The sequence below is a fragment of the Kwoniella shandongensis genome, chromosome 1, assembly GCF_008629635.2.
Source record: "Kwoniella shandongensis chromosome 1, complete sequence".
Lineage (NCBI taxonomy): Eukaryota > Fungi > Basidiomycota > Tremellomycetes > Tremellales > Cryptococcaceae > Kwoniella > Kwoniella shandongensis.
Window position 1 is genome coordinate 639,072 of NC_089287.1, and position 20,088 is coordinate 659,159.

The 20,088-nt window shown below is 49.8% G+C and overlaps 8 protein-coding genes across 8 annotated transcripts; 5 read left to right on the top strand and 3 right to left on the bottom strand.

Annotated features, from left to right (window-relative positions):
• Positions 1-207: 207 nt before the first annotated feature.
• CI109_100231 (uncharacterized protein) lies at positions 208-1,921 on the top strand (the record flags this gene model as incomplete). Its single annotated transcript, XM_032007357.1, has 8 exons — positions 208-375; positions 459-517; positions 576-657; positions 714-803; positions 872-1,043; positions 1,117-1,211; positions 1,294-1,599; positions 1,673-1,921. The coding sequence occupies 8 exons, from the start codon at positions 208-210 to the stop codon at positions 1,919-1,921; spliced, it is 1,221 nt and encodes a 406-aa protein (XP_031858358.1).
• Positions 1,922-2,468: 547 nt separating this feature from the next.
• On the bottom strand, positions 2,469-3,367 carry CI109_100232 (uncharacterized protein; the record flags this gene model as incomplete). Its single annotated transcript, XM_032007356.1, has 4 exons — positions 2,469-2,753; positions 2,818-2,905; positions 2,973-3,048; positions 3,202-3,367. 4 exons carry the CDS (start codon positions 3,365-3,367, stop codon positions 2,469-2,471), a joined length of 615 nt encoding a protein of 204 aa, XP_031858357.1.
• A 338-nt stretch (positions 3,368-3,705) lies between these two features.
• Positions 3,706-4,668, top strand: CI109_100233 (uncharacterized protein; the record flags this gene model as incomplete). Its single annotated transcript, XM_032007355.1, has 3 exons — positions 3,706-3,933; positions 3,998-4,192; positions 4,429-4,668. 3 exons carry the CDS (start codon positions 3,706-3,708, stop codon positions 4,666-4,668), a joined length of 663 nt encoding a protein of 220 aa, XP_031858356.1.
• A 318-nt stretch (positions 4,669-4,986) lies between these two features.
• On the bottom strand, positions 4,987-7,578 carry CI109_100234 (uncharacterized protein; the record flags this gene model as incomplete). Its single annotated transcript, XM_032007354.2, has 8 exons — positions 4,987-5,114; positions 5,209-5,505; positions 5,695-5,772; positions 5,892-6,049; positions 6,585-6,708; positions 6,901-7,200; positions 7,266-7,343; positions 7,416-7,578. 8 exons carry the CDS (start codon positions 7,576-7,578, stop codon positions 4,987-4,989), a joined length of 1,326 nt encoding a protein of 441 aa, XP_031858355.2.
• Positions 7,579-7,940: 362 nt separating this feature from the next.
• Positions 7,941-9,670, bottom strand: CI109_100235 (uncharacterized protein; the record flags this gene model as incomplete). The annotated part of the gene is made up of 7 exons (XM_032007352.1): positions 7,941-8,130; positions 8,200-8,506; positions 8,573-8,880; positions 8,936-9,015; positions 9,076-9,467; positions 9,523-9,574; positions 9,647-9,670. 7 exons carry the CDS (start codon positions 9,668-9,670, stop codon positions 7,941-7,943), a joined length of 1,353 nt encoding a protein of 450 aa, XP_031858353.1.
• A 490-nt stretch (positions 9,671-10,160) lies between these two features.
• On the top strand, positions 10,161-12,467 carry CI109_100236 (uncharacterized protein; the record flags this gene model as incomplete). Its single annotated transcript, XM_032007351.1, has 16 exons — positions 10,161-10,409; positions 10,559-10,646; positions 10,703-10,747; positions 10,817-10,848; positions 10,909-10,919; positions 11,020-11,044; positions 11,103-11,171; positions 11,228-11,310; positions 11,362-11,392; positions 11,461-11,569; positions 11,630-11,691; positions 11,743-11,753; positions 11,804-11,879; positions 11,977-12,165; positions 12,241-12,307; positions 12,415-12,467. 16 exons carry the CDS (start codon positions 10,161-10,163, stop codon positions 12,465-12,467), a joined length of 1,200 nt encoding a protein of 399 aa, XP_031858352.1.
• Positions 12,468-13,187: 720 nt separating this feature from the next.
• CI109_100237 (uncharacterized protein) lies at positions 13,188-15,848 on the top strand (the record flags this gene model as incomplete). Its single annotated transcript, XM_032007350.1, has 4 exons — positions 13,188-13,237; positions 13,315-13,988; positions 14,047-14,522; positions 14,613-15,848. 4 exons carry the CDS (start codon positions 13,188-13,190, stop codon positions 15,846-15,848), a joined length of 2,436 nt encoding a protein of 811 aa, XP_031858351.1.
• Positions 15,849-16,261: 413 nt separating this feature from the next.
• On the top strand, positions 16,262-19,787 carry CI109_100238 (oxoglutarate dehydrogenase (succinyl-transferring), E1 component; the record flags this gene model as incomplete). The annotated part of the gene is made up of 8 exons (XM_032007349.1): positions 16,262-16,464; positions 16,559-16,766; positions 16,826-17,078; positions 17,143-18,748; positions 18,804-19,040; positions 19,091-19,151; positions 19,205-19,522; positions 19,593-19,787. 8 exons carry the CDS (start codon positions 16,262-16,264, stop codon positions 19,785-19,787), a joined length of 3,081 nt encoding a protein of 1,026 aa, XP_031858350.1.
• Positions 19,788-20,088: the final 301 nt, after the last annotated feature.

Sequence of the window (20,088 nt, forward strand, 5' to 3'; positions counted from 1 at the left end):
GTGAAATTTGATCCCGTCTTCGAGGAGCACCTACCACTGACAGACATTTCTGGATATTGGAGGTCATCCGACCACCGGTACTGTCTTTGTGCTTCCTTTGTCGTGCTTGTTGCTTCCCCACCTGCCTGCCAGTAACAAGCTGAACTGCATTGTAACATATCACGGTGTATACCTCTCTGCAGTATCGATCTGGTCAATATAGTCACAATGCTCGCATTCCCCTCTGTCCTTCTTCGACCATGTTCATCCCGCTTCGCAGCGTCTCTTACCTTTCCTCCTATGCGCGGGAGGAACATCCATACAACCCTCTCGCGACGAGAAGAGAAAGCAGCTCAGCCTCAGACCCCTGCTACGGAACACATCGAGCTAGATGCGGTGAGTCGGTCCTCCCCAGCTGAACTATGCTGCTGGATTGTGCCGGTTAGCTGGGATTAAGCTGATACCGTAGTGGACGACAGCCTGTGACGTATATCTCGGAAAGTCATGATCCATGGTTCAACCTATCATTCGAGGACTGGTGAGCTGGGCTGTGACGGTTGTCGACGTCGACTAAGCTGACGCCATTCTTGTATTAGGCTGCTGAGGAATACACCACACAACCAACCGGTTCTCTTCCTTTATCGCAATTACCCATGTGTGGTCATTGGGCGTAATCAGGTGAGCCAACGCTCCCAGCGTACTTTATCTGTTTCTTGCTAAAATATTCACCATAGAACCCATGGACCGAGACCACGCCTCGAAAGCTGAGGGAGATGTCAATTCCCCTGGTACGAAGACGCTCAGGTGGCGGAACGGTCTACCATGTGCGTCAGCTTTCCACTATCCCTTCCTTAGTCAGATATCGGACTCCAGCTGACAGTACGTTTTCTAGGACATGGGAAACACAAACTTCTCTGTCATGCTCCCTCGACTGCTCTTCACTCGATCACACGGTGCTCAGCTTGTCGCTCGAGCGATTCGCGACCGGTTAGGAATACAACAATGCGATGTAAATGACAGGAACGACGTTATCATCCGTGATGGTGAACAAGAGCTCAAGATGAGTAGACTCTTACTAGATGAAGTGTTCGTAATGTGTGCTGACGTTGTAGTGTGGATGATACGTCTCTGGATCAGCTTATAAGATCGTACAACATCGAGCGTATCATCATGGAACGATGTTGATTTCGTCCTCACTTGCCGAGCTTGGAAAATGTCTCAAGTCAAGTTCTGTGAGTTAACACATCTGAACATCTCTTCTCGGACAACGACCGAAGCTGACAGATGATGTCGAATACTTCACTTTTGTCGTAGCCAAATATGAAAACCAAAGGAATCCCTTCCCATCGTTCCCCCGTCACCACACTGAACCACTATCTCCCTCCTGGATCGCAACCGCTTCACCACGAACATTTCGTCTCAGCCATAACGAAAGAATTTGCAAAAGTGTACAGCGATAACGGTCTCAGGCAGATGGAAACGAGGGAGGTCTCGTCGGACCTTGTGAAAGTGGAGAATGTATGGAAGGGTGTGGAAGAGCTGAAATCATGGGAATGGCAATATGGTCAGACGCCAGAATTTAGTAATGAGATCCAAGGCGAATTCTCGTTCGGTTCTATCGTAAGTTTATAGGATCTTCGTCTCAGAGATCCGAGAATCACACATAACTGATGTTTCTCTGTCTATGCGATAGTCTGCCTCACTTACCACCCGCCACGCCCTCATCACATCGATGACCTTCCACCTCTCCCCACCTCTTCACTACTCAACAGAAGAAATAGCTGAGAAACAAGAATTCCTCGATTCGCTCGCTCTGTCGCTTGTAGGGAAGAGGTACGAGAACCTGGAAGGTGCCGAGGGGGCGATCGGCGATAAGTGGGATGATGAACATTGGAGAGAGGTTGGGAATGAAATAATGACATGGTTGAGGAGAACGATGTGATGCATGGGATGAATGCGAATACTATTGAGAGACAACACGAAGCAATAAGAAAACGGAAAAGGAAAACATAATTGAGACGAAACAAACAAGACGTCTGCAATGTCCGCCCCGTATCTGTCATGGCGAGCACAAAACTCTACTTCGCAATGTCAACATAGGGCAGTTCAACGACTGATATAGGTCAAGACGGCCCTCCTTGTGACCTGGAGCAACCACAGGAGCGTAAACTCGAGGGCTGCCGGAGGTTGAAAGAGCGAACTGAGACGTCCGCGAACCAGTGGAGATTGGTGGCTGCGTTCTGTCTTTGACCGGGAAAAGAGAAAGGCAGAGAAAAGGTGGTCCGTAACACCGACGACGAGTGAAAACACCTAACATGAGAGGGTCTGTGGATACGTTGCAGAACAGGGTATACGATGCATGGTATCTGTGTTCACTAACGTCATCAGCCATATCATTCCTATGGAAGCTTATGATACTCACCTTGATAATTACAACTCTGCGCTCCTGCTCGCTGAGCCAAATCCCACTCCTACTCTATTGATTCACATCATCTTCCACCATTCAACATCGCTCCGATCTTCCTCATCCCATCTTGGAATCTCAAACTACCCTTGAGCCAATCGGATTTGATATCCTCAGGTCCATACGCAAATGTCTTCGCGGCAGGTATTTGGGCGTTGATTATCTTTTCTTCGGAGACGGGGGTGGGTGATGGCGCTCTTTCTCCGGGTGGAGGGAGGACGGGCGCTGGACGTGCGTGGAATGTAGAAGGGAGAGAGAGGAAGGGGTTGTTAGTAGCGCTTAGGAGGAGATGGTGAACTGCTCTAAAGATCTGCACGGAAGTAATCAGCACTGAATCTCACACATAATGTACGAGATTAAGATTGATAGCTCACCGCAACAATGTCGGCATCCTTGATCATAGCGTCGACCAATGCTATCGACAGGACCATCCTTAGTTTCGTTGTCGTCTGAAACCCATAACTAAGCAGCATAGTTTTCTGTTCAGCTCAAGGAGATCATGACGTGTATACCTGCGAAACCCACTCACAACGCCATGTCTTCCATGCAGAATAGGAGACCGAGATATGAATCTGCCGGTTTGGTCGGTGTTGATGTCATGACGACTAAGGGGAGAGCAAGCGATCCTCAGCTTTCGCGGTCCATCACGACGAACTTGCTCGAATCTACCGCTGCCTCCTTAGGGGCACGTCCAGCGGACTATCTGCCTTGATTCCTCTTTGGAGAAGTAGATCCAATAGAACCGACTCATGACTCACTCCTCTCCTCGATCACGTCCACCGCCGCATGACTCAGATGATAATGTCTCAGCTCGTCCGCTTCGCCCGTAAAGCTATGAACGTAGAGAGGTGCATTGGAAGGTGAGAGGATTGTGAACGATGTAAGGTGGAGGGGTACGAGAGGGAGTGATGAGCGTGGGTCCATATTGGCCAGTTGGAAAGTCGTGTAGTCGTGTAATCGTGTCTTGCGTCAAGCCGAGGGCGTCTTTCGTTCTTCGTGTTCGTCTGTGTCCTCGCGGCTAAGTGTGGTTCGTTGTCGAAGGGAAGAACGCGTTTCATACAACGATTAGCAGCACGGAGTGAATGAACCGGACGCAATAACAACAGTTGATTGTAGGTAGGCGCGCGTTTGGAGGGATGGAGTACCGGGATCTGATCTTCGAAAGCTATCCTCGCAATGACGCTTTATCGAACTCACCTTGCTTTCTCGACATCTCTCTCTATCTCACACCATATTAGCTTATTGGAAAACCCAACCGCACGATGACAACTCTCGACCCATCTCACTTACCATTCCGACACGATGCCCAGGCCGTGCACCGTGCTCACCCCTCATCATCTTCCGCCTCTCCTCAATCCGCCACCTTTCCCGACGATCTGCCCGAAGTGACTGCGAAAGATGAAGCTCGAGGTCATTCGCGTGCGAGGAAAGAGGGTAGGAAGAGGGTGAAGAATGCGATGCCGCCTATGCCAGACCTCAGATTTGAGCAGGTGAGTCACGTCTTCTAACCTCAACTACAAAGGTGTATGGAGGCTGACAGCAACCCTGATACAGTCATATCTCCTTTCGATCCGACCTTTTCTCAAACCAAGACCTGATCGAGCGACAAAGGCCGAAAAAGGACCTGTACCAGATGAGAAGGACTCGAAGACTCTTGTCCAGAGCGCAGATAACGATGAGGTCTTCCACTGGGGTAGGGAGGTGGATGTGGACTGGAGGAGTGTGTCTTGGGTTACGTTTAGAGATCAGGTGAGTACCAGCTTTACTCTGGCATCGGAACAATCTTCCCCTGGTCTCTCGTCCCAGTGTTAGCTATGGACGAAGGCGACCAACATTAGTACCTTCTCTCTGAACAGGAGCGATCCGCTCGTGTTCATTCCCGATGCCACCGATGCCTCTAACCCCCTGCTGCGCTGTCGAGTCTTTGTTATGTTTCAAATCGGCCTGATCCGCTGGACTATGCTGATCCTTATCTTTCCCTTCAGGTCATGTCACCCCTCTTCCAAGGCGCTCTATGGGGCTGGGCAACCCTCTTCCTCTCCGTCTCAGGAACAGTCCTCCGATCTTCCCTCTACCCCGCTAGTCATATCAACAAGGGACGTATAGCCGGCGGACCAGGAGGCGGGATCAGTCAAGCAGGTGGAGGAGATGCGGTCGGTGGGACTGGATGGTGGAGAAGTTGGGTAGGGAGTTGGTTCGGAGCGGTTGAGACTGCGACGGTCTGATCGGCTGGCGAGAGTGGAAGGCGAGGACGAGTCGATAGTTGCGCTCGAAGGCTTTAGTGGATATGGGAGGTGTGAGGAGATGTGAAATTGTCCTCTATCTGCGGGAGAAAACCATGCTTGGTCGGTGATGATCCTAGGCAGCCTTGATGGCACGAGTGCAAAACAATATATCAACAAGTACATATAAATGTATACAATGTCAAGGCTGTGTGCACGATACATGATACGTGTCACTGTGCGCCGATATGCTGTACAATATAATAGAACAAAACCGGTCACGACGGATTGAGTCCAGGTATCTCATAACTCGTACACCCCTCACGGCGACCATTTCTTCTCTTCATCTGTCAAGGGGACGAACTTCGCTCCAAGCTTGTCGGCAAGGACTTTGATATCGGTATGATCTTCTGTATTCTGCATTCGATGTACGGAAGAGCACGTCCCGTCTACGTCGAGAACCCAAATCTATCAGCATGATCCTTGAGAGGTCAAAGTAATCCCTTGTGGTACCCAACTTGTGCGATCTCCTCTACGACTTACCATTTTCGAAGATCAATTCACCTCCATTCTGATTATTTGGTCCTCGGACAGATTCCATCGCATGTCCTGGATTCTTGAACAAGTTGGAACTCACAACGCCCCACGTTCGTTTGACCAGACTACCGGCGTCTGCCATGTACCCTGGCGGAGTGGACGATGACGCGCCTTTGAGATTGGAGACGAATTGGAATGTCTTGTGGAGGGAGAGAGAGGAGTTGGCATAGATTGGATAAGGACAAGAGGTGGTTTGGATATATGATGAGATGGGGGAGAAGGAGCCGCAGCCTATGACGATGACTGCGTCGAAAGAAAATGATGGGTGGTTAGTCAGGGTACGACCAAGCGTCCGAAGCAGGCAATCACAAGAGTGACACGATTGCGTTGACTCGATGCAGTCGTGTAGGATTTCATATATCCAATTTTTAGGGGAAACTTGACGAAAACCTTCGTTCGTGATCGATGAATGAGAAGACACATCTCACTCACTCGATGTTCCCTCGGGGAGAGACTGAGCTGGTATACTCTTACTCAGATGATGTGTGTATATCTGACAATTCGAACACCCTACGCGATGTGCAAGCACGTCAGCACCAAAACGTTTCTTGAGCAGACTGATCCATTGCAGACCAGAGTGCAGGACACGGCGAGAGATAGGAGGTCCAGAGGTGATTGACGAGACGCACAGAAATGCCGTATGAAGACGACCAACACCCTTCCTCGACCTTTGACCAGCTCGCCAAAAGTCGTCTTTGTCCCTTCTTTATCAAAACATTCAGCTCTGTGAGCTTCTTCAAGCTGTTCAGTCGACAGTTGACGATCTGAATCGGTTGAGCTTGACATCCTGATTTCCTATAATTGATATCTTGATTGTTGATGTGAAGAAGTTAGAGGTCAATGATGATAAGATGTATGGACGATCAGGAACGTTGAGTAACGGGTACTTCAGTGTTATGATCTTCTGTTGACGCGTCGGTGGCAAATCTAATCTTCGAACGCAGAAAGTGACTTGCATACATGTATAAAACTGTATGCTAGCATTACCTTTCATACGCTACCGAGGAACGTCATGCATCTGTATCCAGATCTATATCTTTCTTTTGACCTACGTTAGGGTGCAAGCAGATTATCCTCGCAGGTCTCTTCACATATTGTCGATTTGTACATCGAATGGCAGGATATTGACAAAGGCGTCTTGAAGCAGAGCGTCGAGGAACTGTTTCAAGCCAGCCATTCGAAAATCAAAGAGGTGGTGTGGCAACCTCCTAGAGTCACGAGCAGCTGGGTCCATCAACAAGCTCACATAGATCCATGTCACAATACTCATGATATGCTACTCTTCTAGTCTAGCACGCTACACAACAGTATTTGTACCTCACGGTTTCCATTTCTGCTCGTCCTCTGTCAAGGGGACATATTCCGCTCCGAGCTTTTCTGCAATGTCCTTGATGTCGGTGTGATCTTCGGTGTGCTGCATGCGATGCATGAAGAGGCAGGTGCCGTCTGTTCCAAAGGGGGTCAAACAGGATCGAGGTCAGTGCCCAATAGATGTTGTTGTCAGAATCGCAACATAGCGAAGCCACGACTGATACTACAGTATCGTCTCCTCAAGATCCTTTTGCCAATCAAAGAAGCATGAAAGACTCTGCCCCTCTAACATCGGGACATTTCCACACACTCTTCCATCTTACTCACCTTTCTCAAAGATCAATTCTCCCCCATTCTGACCCCCCGGCCCTATGATCGATTCCGACGCATGCCTCGGATTATTCAACACGTCTCCAGAGAGAGATCTCCAAACCCTCTTCCAAAAATTCCCCACGTCCGCAATATATTCTTTCTTCTTCTGATTTTCTGGCGTACCCTTCATACTGACCACGAAGTCGAAAGTCTTGTGGAGCGATAAAGATGGGTTGGCGTATATTTTGTATGGGGTAGAAGTGCGTTGGATAGATGGTTTGATAGATGCCGAAGAGCCACAGCCTATAATCACGACTTTATAATTATCAAGACAATGTCAGTGAAGCGAGGGATGTAGACTTCAGGCCTGATTGACTTACTTGATGTTCCGTCAGGAAGGGATGAAGGTGGAATACTCTTGCTCAGATGATGTGTGTAAATCTGACAACTCCAACACCCTACCAGATTCCAGAAAGACAAACATCGTAGCCATGTCAACCGACAGCCCTTGCCGTCGCTGGGTGACTCACAGAAATGTCTGATGAAGACGACCAAAACCCTCCCGTTATTGCCTTCTCGTACCAACTCGCCAAAGGTGGTCTTGGCACCGTCTTCGTCAAAGATTTCAGCTTTGTAAGCTTCTTCCAGCTCTTCGGGGGTTGGGAGACGGTCAGCGTCAGTGTTGGCGGACATGACAATTATTTCTCAGTACTATGCGTCGTTTGAGAAGGACGAGGAATTGAGATCCAGCGAGTGCAGGTCACGGTTCTTATATGCAGTCAGACAATGCTTTCGAAAAGATATCTTGCTGTTTCACAGATACTATATTTAGCCCATCGTAATTGATCGATCGATCGAGGGCTTGTGCACGGTGTCTGCCCGAATCTCCGAGTACACTGAGTGTCCGGGCGGTGTGCTCGAGTAAAAATGCCTATGCCTCCGGTATCAAACCTTCTATTACTATCGTGCAACTAACTATACACTTGGTTTGCCTTCCTCCCGGTAGATCTACGCCGGGAGTTACTTCCTCGTGTCGTATCTTCTTCAACGACCAGTCACTCTCCAGCATCCGACCTATCGTCCAACAATACCTCCTCGTCATCCGCAGCACCTCTACCTCGTCTGGAAATATCCCTATCCCTGCCGTTCCGAGATTTGTATCCCAAGATATCGGTTCGGCCTTCTTTCCATTTCATATATATTAGAGTCGTCGTGATGATTGCCCAGTATGCAATGTATGTGGTACTGCAAACACAAGTTGACTCATGTTAGCGACGTTCCCCTTCTGATTGGGTCCAGATACAGAGCACTCACACTGTCCAGACGGTTCCTGTATTGTTCCATCCAACGATGGCTTGTGCAAGTTGGGCGAAATTGTCCCCCGATCCAGGCTCAGGATCCCACCATGTCAAATGCCAGATATTCCCCTTGACTCGATAACTCCCAGGTCCGTTGCCTGACTCAGCCGCAGCAGTCCCAACGTGAGAGATGAAGTATTGTCTTTCGAGAGAATACGCTGCTCGCGATGCCAGACCGGCTCCAATGAAAAAGAGAAGGAGAGAGGAGAGAACGGTGAATTTTCGTAAAGACAATGGCGAGGTAGATGAGAAGAGTAGGTAGGCTAAAGCGGCAGCAACCTGAACATCAGCCCACCGCATATTTGCAAAAAGGAGCGTATCTGACTCACCGCATAGACCACCACCGACCAAACCTGCAAGACCTCCTAAACCCACAGCAGTACCTTTCTCGCTCAACCCAATTCCTCCCAGAAAGACGACACCTTCCAATCCCTCTCGCAATACCGTAATGAACGGTAAACCGAACAAGATCGCAGACGCTTTGTTGGCGCGAGGATGGTGGTTTTCACCATTTGAGCGTTTCGACTTGGATTGGGGGAGATGATCGGGATGATCCTCGTACGCCGAAAGGAGTTTTAGACGCCATTTCGTTTGAGCATGGGGTAATCGAAGGAAAGCAAGCGCCATGACAAGAATTCTAGACAGCGATTTGTCAGTGATCGTATACTTAAGTTAGGGTTGAAATAACGTACAGGATACTGGCAAGCAAACAGAAACCACCTTCCCAGAGGTTCTCGGCGTCTTGCCACAAATCATGAGTGTAGGTGTAAAACTATTAGAATCGTACCCATTAGCGTCTCCACGATCATTGGCGACGTCCGAGTGAACTCACGACATATAGGAAAATCGCTCCGATCGCCATTGCCACCGTTCCACCGAGGACTGCTCCAGTCCAAATTTGGAACTTCATCTTCCGTATCACCTTTTCTCGTTCCTCGGCACCCAATCTCACCCCACCATCATTCAGCGCCACTCCCGCTGCAGAGGGCGATAATAATCCCCCATCTTCCCTATCTCTCTCATCATCTTGTATGGTAGCACGACCAGCTGCTCGGGGCGAAGTACCGTACGATTCGCCGCCGTTGGGGGATGAGAGGAGTTCGGTAGATGATCTTGTTGAGTCACCTGATCGACGAGGGCGGGAGAGGGTATGAGAAAGTGATCGAGATTTTCGTCTTTCGGGTGATGGAATGATCTGTGTGACAAAACCGAGTAAAACGGCGACTGAACGGGGAGTGCACTGTCAGCGAGTCGTGAATTTGAGCGGAAGACCACTCACTGATAATACCCGCTTCCAGAGCCTCTCTCAAGAGGATGAAGAATGCTACGGGCTGCAAGTACACGGATGGGCGGAGATCAGCGATTTTGTTGAGCGATGATGGAGCTACTCCGCCAAGACTTACCGAGAAATAATCTGTGAATGCCATGTCTGAGAGATCCTTCTTCCTATTGCTATATCCTCATCTCAGTCTGCCGAACGTAAGCGATACTGTCCAAATAAGTGGAGTGTGGGTAATGGAGAGATGTTAACAACAACAACAACGATTCGATGTTTCGGAACTGTGGATTGAAATGATGGTCTCACTCTGTATTCCTGAGCGCCTCTTTCTTTTTTTCCACCCGGTTGCCAGTTATCAGATACATCATCATCATCAGCAGCAGTGATGGTATCCGGCCGAAATCGGGGAGTATGTGTAGGAATTTGATCCCGCTGGATGTCCTCAGGGCTGTGACACGTGGGTTAAGGTAAAGTGGATTAGAGTTTGTCACTACGCTGCAACCGGAACGAACACTCACTGCAAGTGCAACAATTCACAAAAACAGAGCTAACAACAAAAACACTTGCTCAAGATAGATAACATCATTGTTGTTAGACATAGGCAGTGATCCATTCTTCTCCTCAACGTCGCAAACACCATGTCATCCTCCCCTTCTTCCAAGAAGACACGTCAAAAACCCTCTCCACTGCTACCTTCACATTTCCCTCGTTCTCCCCGTACCGAAGAGGGGGGGAACAACGATCGAAGTCCAGCATCGCCCAGCGGGTACTCGCCACGCTTGACATCCGATAAGATGAGGAGGAACGGGTCGAGTCCTGGGGACAAGTCAGGATTAGGACAGAGCGATTATTTTGGTAGCAAGGCAGAGAAAGGGGAAGGTGGTTTGGTAAGTTTTGTCTTATGTTTACGCCCGACTCTGGTCAGGTGGAGTATCTGCTCGTAGACGACACGAAAGGATTTGCATGTCCTGGAGAACATATGATATCGTTTCGAAATCGTAGGGCATATTGCTAACGCTCATCTACTCACCTACAGCTCTCACAAGCTTCGAGAGAGATCGACCTCACTCCCAACCTACCCGAACAAAAGCCAGAACGAAAAGCTTTGAGCGCGGCCATGATCAGTATGTCTCGTGGTGGGGAATGAGGACGAACGTTGTTGACAGACATCCTTTCACAGTTCCAATATGGATCGCCCTTTCATCCGCTGTCATCTTGTATAATAGTAAGTTTGTCAGTGTCGTACAGCGTCGTGTACTTTACCGTAGTATAGCTGACGAATGCTCGTGAACAGAATATCTGTATAGTAATCTGGATTACCCATTTGTAAGTTCATTATTCCATTTGATCGCACAAAGCTTGACTGATCAATTTCCATCTATTCAGCCAATCTTCATGTGAGTATCACACAACAATACGGCTCACATAGACTACTACAGCCGCTTCCCGAGCTGTACCTCGGTATGGAGTTTTACGAGCTGACCTCACTTCACGTAGTACCTCATATCACCTTGGATGTGCTGTGAGTGTCCGCGGTCGGGCTCCTGTTCCACCATGACGGCACGCTGACTGTCAAACAGGCCATTGGGACCCGAGTCTTGCGAGCGACGACGAACCTGCTTGACGGATTAGATCGAGTGGAAATGACGGTGAGCTAGTTATGCGGCGAGAGGGGTCAATCACTTACACAATTGTGGACTTGCAGAGAGAGCTGTATCTGAAGTCTATCTTACCGATCGGAGTGTTGTTCTCTGGATCGTTAATATTGAGCAATACCGCATATCTTACGTGAGTTGGCAGGATGGAACATTAAAGTATTTGGCTAAGTCGGTTGAGCAGGTTGAGCGTATCTTTCATCCAGATGCTGAAGGTATGTGCTAAACTGTCACTCCTTGTTTTTCATGATAGACGTAAAGCTAACGCTATGCCTGACCATAGGCATTTACACCTGTTGCCATCCTCCTCATATCCGCTGCTTTCAAGCTGCAGGTGCTGAATCATCGATTGGTCCTTATCGTTCTTCTCATATCCGGCGGTTGTGCTTTAGGTGTGTTTGGGTTGACCCCCAAAACCTAGTATCGAGAGTCAGTAGTTGACTTGCTTCCAGCTGCGTATGGAGAGCTCCATTTCGAGATGTTTGGTTTCCTCTGCCAAGCTAGTGCTGTCATCGTAAGTAGACTCATACTGTATGGCTTTCGCTCGCTGACTTCCGGATAATAGTTCGAATCATCGTATGTTTGGCTGGCTGTTGCTCCTCGGACTTGTACTGACCAATTCGCAGCCGACTCGTCATGATTCAAATACTGCTCCAGGGGCTCAAGATGGATCCTCTGTGCTCATTACATTACTACGCGCCGGTACGTCAACCACTCTTCCAATTTGCCACACCTTTACTTCGTTCTGTCCTTCGCTCCGATCCGAGAGCCTGTACTGACGGGTTCGAATTGTCACCAGATCTGCGCCATCATAAACGCCTGTTTCCTCCCTTTCACAGAAGGACTTGAACCCTTTCGCCAATTCATGAGGATAGGACCCTTGATCATGATCTCAAATGCGGCTGTTGCGTTCGGGCTGAACGTGGCAGCCGTGTTTTTGATCGGTGCGGCCGGAGGATTAGTTTTGACTCTGGCTGGCGTGTTCAAGGTGGGTATCACGATATTCAGCCCAACATTTTGGTATGGAAAGCCCACGGAAGCTGACCTCTACTCTACTTGGCAGGATATCTTACTCATAACGTCTAGTTGTCTCTTCTTCGGAAGCTCAATCACCCCTATCCAGATATTTGGTGAGTCTCCGTTGTCTGTCACCCTGTATTCCTCGATCGGCGCTCTCAGTCCAATTTGACAAAGGAAGATCAACATACTGACTCCTTTCTTTCCTTGTGTCTCAAAGGATATGTGATGGCTTTGAGCGGTATGGTGGCTTACAAAACCGCTAGCAAGTGAGGAAAGTATCGTCAGGAGATTACCATATGGGCACGATATACGTTATGGGCATTAGGGACAGTATTCAGTCGGTAGAGATTGAGATCATTGTAGACTTTACGTAGACCATGGATATACACAACATATAGATTGGGCAGCTGGTGGAACTCGACCGAATACGCTTAAAGTATAGAGTACTTCCATCACTATTTCAAAAGCGGTATGTCCACATACAGTATAATTTTCCTTGAAGTGCTAAGGGGATGTTCCGTTTTGATAAATCAGTCTCATGAACGCTATTTGACTTTTGTCTCTTCTTCATTCTGACCACCTTGTCGTAGTCATCCTTTGTCAAATCGATTCTCCTGGTTGTCCAAGGCGCCATAACGCCAAAAGTCAAGATGGAGATTAGGAGAAATGACCTTAGGGGAATCCTTCAAAGGGTGGCGCTAGTTAGTGATATACAGTAGAAGGGAGATGTGCAAATGAGGTAAGGATATATCCATTCCGTTGTCCTCCCAGAATGGTTCTTTGTCACAGTGTCCTAGAGAAAGCATCAATAAGCATCGTAGGGTCAACTGTTCACTGTAGTGCATAACGTATTGGTCATTTGCATTGAACATACCTCACGACACGCCTTCGCGACATCAGCTTATCCGCCTATCACCTTACCTACTCTCCGCATCCTCCCTCCCCTACAACCGACTCGCCCTTGGCAAGAGCTGACAGTCTCCGAGCGAGATGACGACATGTACACCTACACCTATCTCAACACTATATTCCACTCTGAGGTGAATCGATCAAAAGACCAGAATACAGTATGAACGATGACCAGTACTGATGTTTCCGTGTCGTCCACCTTGTATAGCACAAGAGTTCCTACTGAGTACACAACTTCGACGCCTGTTATCTTCACACCGCAACCGACTACCACGACTTGGATCACGACCAGCTGTAGTAGCAGCACATATGGAGGAGGAGGGAGAGCGCGCAATCAACGATCGGCCGGAACCTTCCTGGTAACGACCAAGACTGCAAGTGCCACAGCGACTTTAACGTCGGACCAGAATAGACGAGATGTGTCCCAATCCGGTCAAAGTAGTCGTAGGCTCGTTGACAATGCCGAAGTCGAAGGGGGTATTGTGGAGGCTAGAAAGAGTCGCCATTCTCCCGGTAGGGAAGGCGAGACAGAGCAATCTCGCCGTGCTTTCCCTTCGGACGGCGTCGGCGATGGCGATGATGATGATGAGGATGACGATGAAGATGACACCGGAAATATCCCGCAAAGATGTTCGACGATGACTTCGACATCTGTCATATATGCACAACCTACAACGTCCTGGTCGACATTCTACGTGCCGACATTCGTACATTCAGATATCAGCGTTCCGATACAAACAGTGTACAGGAGTGGCGAATGTCATACGACTGCAAGTGTTTTGGTCGGAGCTATTCAGAGCAGTACGAGTAGCGATGCTGAACAGCTAGAGGACTATGCGACTTTCACCGCGCCCAGTTCTGTCGATCATGCTCGTATATCAGGTATGGTGGTACATCCCCGTATGACAACTATAATCAGCTGATACAGTAACCTTTTCAGCTGCGTCGGGTCGGTCCACAGCCTCTGCTCAATACACCCCCTCGACGACAGCAGTGACCGCCTCGTCCACCGCTAGTCATCCTCCGATCACACCAACGCCCACCGAGCCATTATCGATAATCACCTCCACCACGCCTCCTACTACGCTTGCCGGAGTCGCTATATCATCTTCCGACTCTTTCTCGCAATCAAGCTCAGATGTGAGACAAGCAACGCCCATAACAAGTCCCGCACCAACTAGCGCTGCCGACTCCTCCTCTCATTATAACAAAGCAGTCTCGACAGGCGCTGCTATAGGTGGAGTTGTTGGTCTTTTCGCTCTACTGGCGGGTGTACTTTTCATGACCAGATGGTGGAAGAGACGAACCAGAGTGAAGAGGACCAATGAGCTGAGATCAAGTTGGTTTTATGGCGGGGACGTTAGGGAGGATCCCGACTCCGACGATAGATCAATAGCAAATTCCAGAACAATTCAAGTAAGTCATTTGCTCGCTCGCCACCACCTAGTGAACATCTGTATGACCTGAACCGGACTGTTCGAGCTAAGCTTAAATGTGCGTTGGTAGAGAATAGCCTCACAGCCACCTCAATCTCGATTCTCGGCACCATCTATGACATCCCGCCAATCACTCGCTCTTCCCTCATTCCTAACACACCTTCGTCGATCCAGCTCTTCCTCAACGTTCAGCGGCGGTTTACCATCACTCAAGAACATTGGCAAGTCTTTCTTCTCATCAGGTTGGAACGCGCCCGATGAGTCCAGTTTGAGATATCAGAAGAGACATAATGGGGGATCACCAGCTTGGGCTGAGAAATATCCGGATGCGCAACCTATCCCGATTGCAGCGAGCTCAGCTTCCGTGGGAGGGAACGTTCCGACTGCAGCACTCATGTCTCCTCCCGAGTACGGCAGTGCCACTCTCGGCACAAACATGTCAGGATTAAGAGATAGTAGGTATCCCGACACGGGGTTCTCGTGGGATCAGCCAGCGCAAATTACTGGATCAGAACAGGTCGCATGGGGTAGCTCATATGCCACGTCCCTTGATCTCGAGCCAAGTCTACCCCATCTAGCAGCGAGCAGGACCAGCGAGGGCGAAACTGCTCCAAATATCATCTTCACAGCACCTAGCGACGTTTCAGGCTCAGCGTATGTAGTCCGTACAAACTGGAGTGTTCAGAACAGCAACGACCCGTATCTCTCAACAACGTCACAAGGGGCGAATCTCGATCGCTCTGCATCTGAAAGGAGCGCAAATGATCCGAATATAATACAATCTGTGGCAAATTCGTTCCCCCTCCCTCCATTGAGTTTCCCAACTCCAACTTATTCGTCTGCGATAATTACACCGTTCTCCAGCTCACCAACGCAGAACGAGCATGCGAACACTTCTCATCCCTCTCAAGGGCAAGATAAACCTCTGCCCGCGCCACCGAATTTCTCACATCCCCATCCTCATGATTCTCATCGAATCACAAGATCAACAGCTCATTCTTCCGGTATATGGGAATACAATGCTTATGCCGATTCGACGCGCGAGAGCACTGCCACAGATAGTCATGCACCGCAACTTACAAAAGCAAGGATCAGTGAGCATGAGGCTAACGCCAGTGGGAGAGATACGAGGAATTGGTATGAGAAATCATTATGGGATGGAGAGAGCAGTCGAGGCGATCCGATGAGCATGTACGATGCAAGTCTATATGGGGCGATGGTGGATGAGAGTGAGAGAAAGAGTAGGAAGAGTGTGAAAAGTGTGAGGTGGGAGGACGAGGATAGATCAGTAGCGATGGCTTTGTAGGGTCTCAGGACAATCATCATGCATTCAGACTGGCACCAAGTTGATACAACAGAAAATAAGGTGATTTTCCTCATCACGTCCGCTGTCGGTGTCTCCGCCACAAACATCGCTCGATGCACCTTCCCGGCTATTGTCTTGAAGCGGAGAAAGCATCCGACAAAACCGAAACATGGAAGAAACGGCGGTTTGTCACGTGACACTTTTCACTTCCGTCCATCCCTTCCAGTGACGCCGTCACCAGGTCTACTCTCACTCCGTTCATTGTAATTCGCTAAAACAGAGTTCATTCTCTCTCTTCTTCTGCTTCCTCTGACTTTGTCTCTTCTCTTTTCCACGAAAACAATCCATCTATAATCTACCTGGCGGTTACCCTCACCACGTCGCCATCGTAGCGTTATCATCTCTCAGTCAACATGTTACGAACGTTACCCAGAAACATTCGATTACCCTCTTCCACTCCCTCCACCAGCAGGGCATTCTACTCTCTTGCCGCCGGTTCTGCTACTCGACAACGAAATGTCTCCAACGTCCAAAAACGGAATTACGCGTCAGAGGCAGTAGCACCCAGCAAGAACGATGCCTTTGCCAACGGCGGTAACGCCTACTACACCGAGGAGTGAGTGATAGTGATCCGGCATTGCCGCCGTGTAGAAACTTTGTTTGTGTCTGCGCCGAACCGCGCTAACTGACACATGTCTTCTTGCGTGTAGGATGTACCGACTCTGGAAACAAGATCCCAAACAGGTTCACGTCTCCTGGGCTACCTACTTTGCAGGTCTTGACAAGGGTCTCCCTTCGTCTTCGGCCTACACCCCTCCTCCAGGTTTCATCGGCGCCGCCAGCAGTGTACCCACCCCTGCGGATGGTAGTCCTCGAATGACAGTGGATGGCAGTGGCGACGTCACCGACTACCTGAAAGTGAGTCTATCTTGCGTACCTATCGTTGACCGATCTTGCTAACCTATGCACACTCTCAGGTCCAACTCCTCATCCGTGCTTACCAAGTTCGTGGTCACCACATCGCCAACCTTGACCCTCTCCACATCGCCAACGCCGACCTCGACTCCCGTGTGCCCCCTGAGCTTAAGCTGGACTACTATGGCTGGTCAGAGGCCGACTTGAAGAAGGAGTTTAAGCTCAGCGACGGTATCTTGCCCCGTTTCATTGGTCACATTAAGGAGGACAAGATGACTCTCGGTCAGATCATCGAGGAGTTGAAGAGGATGTACTGTGAGTGGGACAGCTATTCCGGTCAGTGGAGTCGCAGTGCTAAAAACTTCCCGTGACTGTCTAGGTACCCACGTCGGTGTCCAATACGTTCACATCGTTGACAGAGGTCAGTGTGATTGGCTCCGAGAGCGAGTCGAGATCCCTTCCCAATGGAAATACACCACTGAGGAGAAGCGAATGATCCTCGACCGTCTTATGTGGTCTGAATTGTTCGAGAAGTTCATCGCCTCAAAATACCCCAACGAGAAGCGATTCGGTCTCGAAGGTTGTGAATCTTTGGTCCCCGGTATGAAGGCTTTGATCGACCAATCGGTCGACGCCGGTGTCAAATCTATTGTCATCGGTATGCCCCATCGAGGTCGACTTAACGTTCTCGGTAACGTCATCCGAAAGCCCATTGAGGCCATCTTGAACGAGTTCTCAGGAGAAGCCGACAAGGACGACTCGGGTGGTGGTGATGTCAAGTACCATCTCGGTGCCAACTACGTCCGACCCACTCCTAGCGGAAAGAAGGTTGCCTTGTCCCTTGTCGCCAACCCTTCCCATCTCGAAGCTGAGGACCCCGTTGTCCTCGGTAAGACCCGAGCCATCCAGCACTTCGAGGGTGATGAGGGTAACGCTACCACCGCCATGGGTGTCTTGTTGCACGGTGACGCTGCCTTCGCTGGTCAGGGTGTCGTTTACGAGACCATGGGAATGCAGAACCTCCCCAACTACGGTACTGGTGGTACAATCCACTTGATCGTCAACAACCAGATTGGTTTCACCACCGATCCTCGATTCGCCCGATCCACTCCTTACCCCTCCGACATTGCCAAGTCTATCGACGCTCCCATCTTCCACGTCAACGGTGACGATGTCGAGGCCGTCAACTACGTCTGTACCCTCGCTGCCGAGTGGCGAGCGAAGTTCAAGAAGGACGTTGTCGTTGACATTGTCTGCTACCGACGATACGGTCACAACGAAACCGATCAGCCCAGTTTCACCCAGCCCAAGATGTACAGGGCTATCCAGAACCAACCCACCGTCCTTTCCATCTACACCGACCAATTGATCAAGGAGGGTACTTTCACTGAGAAGGAGATCGACGAGCACAGGCAATGGGTCTGGGGCATGTTGGAGAAGGCTCACGACGGATCCAAGGACTACAAGCCTTCACCCCGAGAATGGCTTTCGTCGTCATGGGAGGGTTTCCCCACTCCCAAGGAGTTGGCCGAGAACGTCCTTCCCCACCATCCCACCGGTGCCGAGGAGGCCACTCTTCAACGAATCGGTGGGGTCATCTCCACTTTCCCTGAGGGCTTCAACCCTCACAAGAACCTTGCTCGTATCATTTCCACTCGAGGCAAGGCTGTCTCGGAGGGCAAGAACATTGACTGGTCCACCGCCGAGGCCCTCGCCTTCGGTACCCTTTGTCTTGAGGGTACCCACGTTAGGGTTTCCGGTCAGGACGTCGAGCGAGGTACCTTCTCGCAACGACACGCCGTTGTCCATGACCAGGAGAACGAGAACACCTATGTTCCCCTCAAACACCTCGACAGTAACCAGGGATCTTTCACCGTCACCAACTCGCACTTGTCCGAGTTCGGTACCCTTGGTTTCGAGTTGGGTTACTCCCTCGTTTCTCCCAACAGTTTGACCATCTGGGAGGCTCAATTCGGTGACTTCGCGTGAGTAAAGTATGCATGGTTCAGCCGTCTGGTACATACTGACGTCGCGCCATAGCAACAACGCTCAATGTATCATCGATCAATTCATCGCTGCCGGTGAGAGGAAGTGGCTCCAGCGAACCGGTCTGGTGTTGTCCTTGCCCCACGGTTACGACGGTCAAGGTCCCGAGCACTCTTCCGGTCGTATCGAGCGATTCCTTCAGCTCTGTGATGACGAGCCTCGAATCTACCCCACACCTGAGAAGCTCGACAGGCAACACCAGGACTGCAACATGCAGGTCGTCTACCCTACGTGAGTGTCTTGCATCATGTGTGCTGTGGCACAGCTGATCGAGTGAACAGTACCCCCGCCAACTACTTCCACGTCCTTCGTCGTCAGAACAAGCGTGAATTCCGAAAACCTGTGAGTCGTGCACAATGTCTGATGTGGATTCAATGCTAATAATCCGTTACTAGCTTATCGTCTTCTTTTCCAAATCCCTCCTCCGACACCCTCAAGCTAGATCTACTCTCGAGGAGATGAGCGGTGACTCCGTCTTCCAGCGATATATCCCCGAGCCTCACTCTGAGGAGCTTGCCGAGCCAGAGAAGATTCGACGACACATCCTCTGTTCCGGTCAAGTGTACTACCAACTTTTGAAGGAGAGAGCGGACCGAGGTATCAACGATGTTGCAATCTCAAGAGTTGAGCAGCTCTCACCGTTGCCTTACGACTTGCTTACTCCTCATTTGGACAAGTACCCCAACGCCGATATCGTTTGGGCTCAAGAGGAGGTGAGTTTGACCATCTAACGAAACCAAAGTCTCAAACCGCTGACAATACCCTCGGTTTGCTTTCACGTAGCCCCTCAACAACGGTGCTTGGACATACGTTCAACCTCGATTGATCACTGCTCTCCAGGAGACTGAGAACCACAAGGACAAGGTCCCCATCTACGCTGGTAGAAAACCAAGTAGTTCAGTCGCTACAGGTTCCAAGATCTCGCACAAGAAGGAGATCCAGATGATCAACGATATGGCTTTTGCCCAAGCTGAGTAAGCGGAGCGGAGTGCTTCGGAACGACGAGGGAAGCGAGAGAAGAGGAGGTTATCCATCTGTACAATGTTCAATACTCTGGTGTGAAGAAAAATGCATTTATTCACGGACACTTGAATGGTATGAAATTGCGAAATGGTTCAGGTTCAAGGTGCGAGCGGACGCAATAGTGATAGCACTGCGAATGAGTGCAGTGTCTTGACTGTGATGAGCTCGCGCAGCGTTTCAGCCGAACTGTGAAGTGTCAAATTGGGAATCAAGACAACGATTCAGTGTTTCCACTCCGCGTACTATATATCCCTTT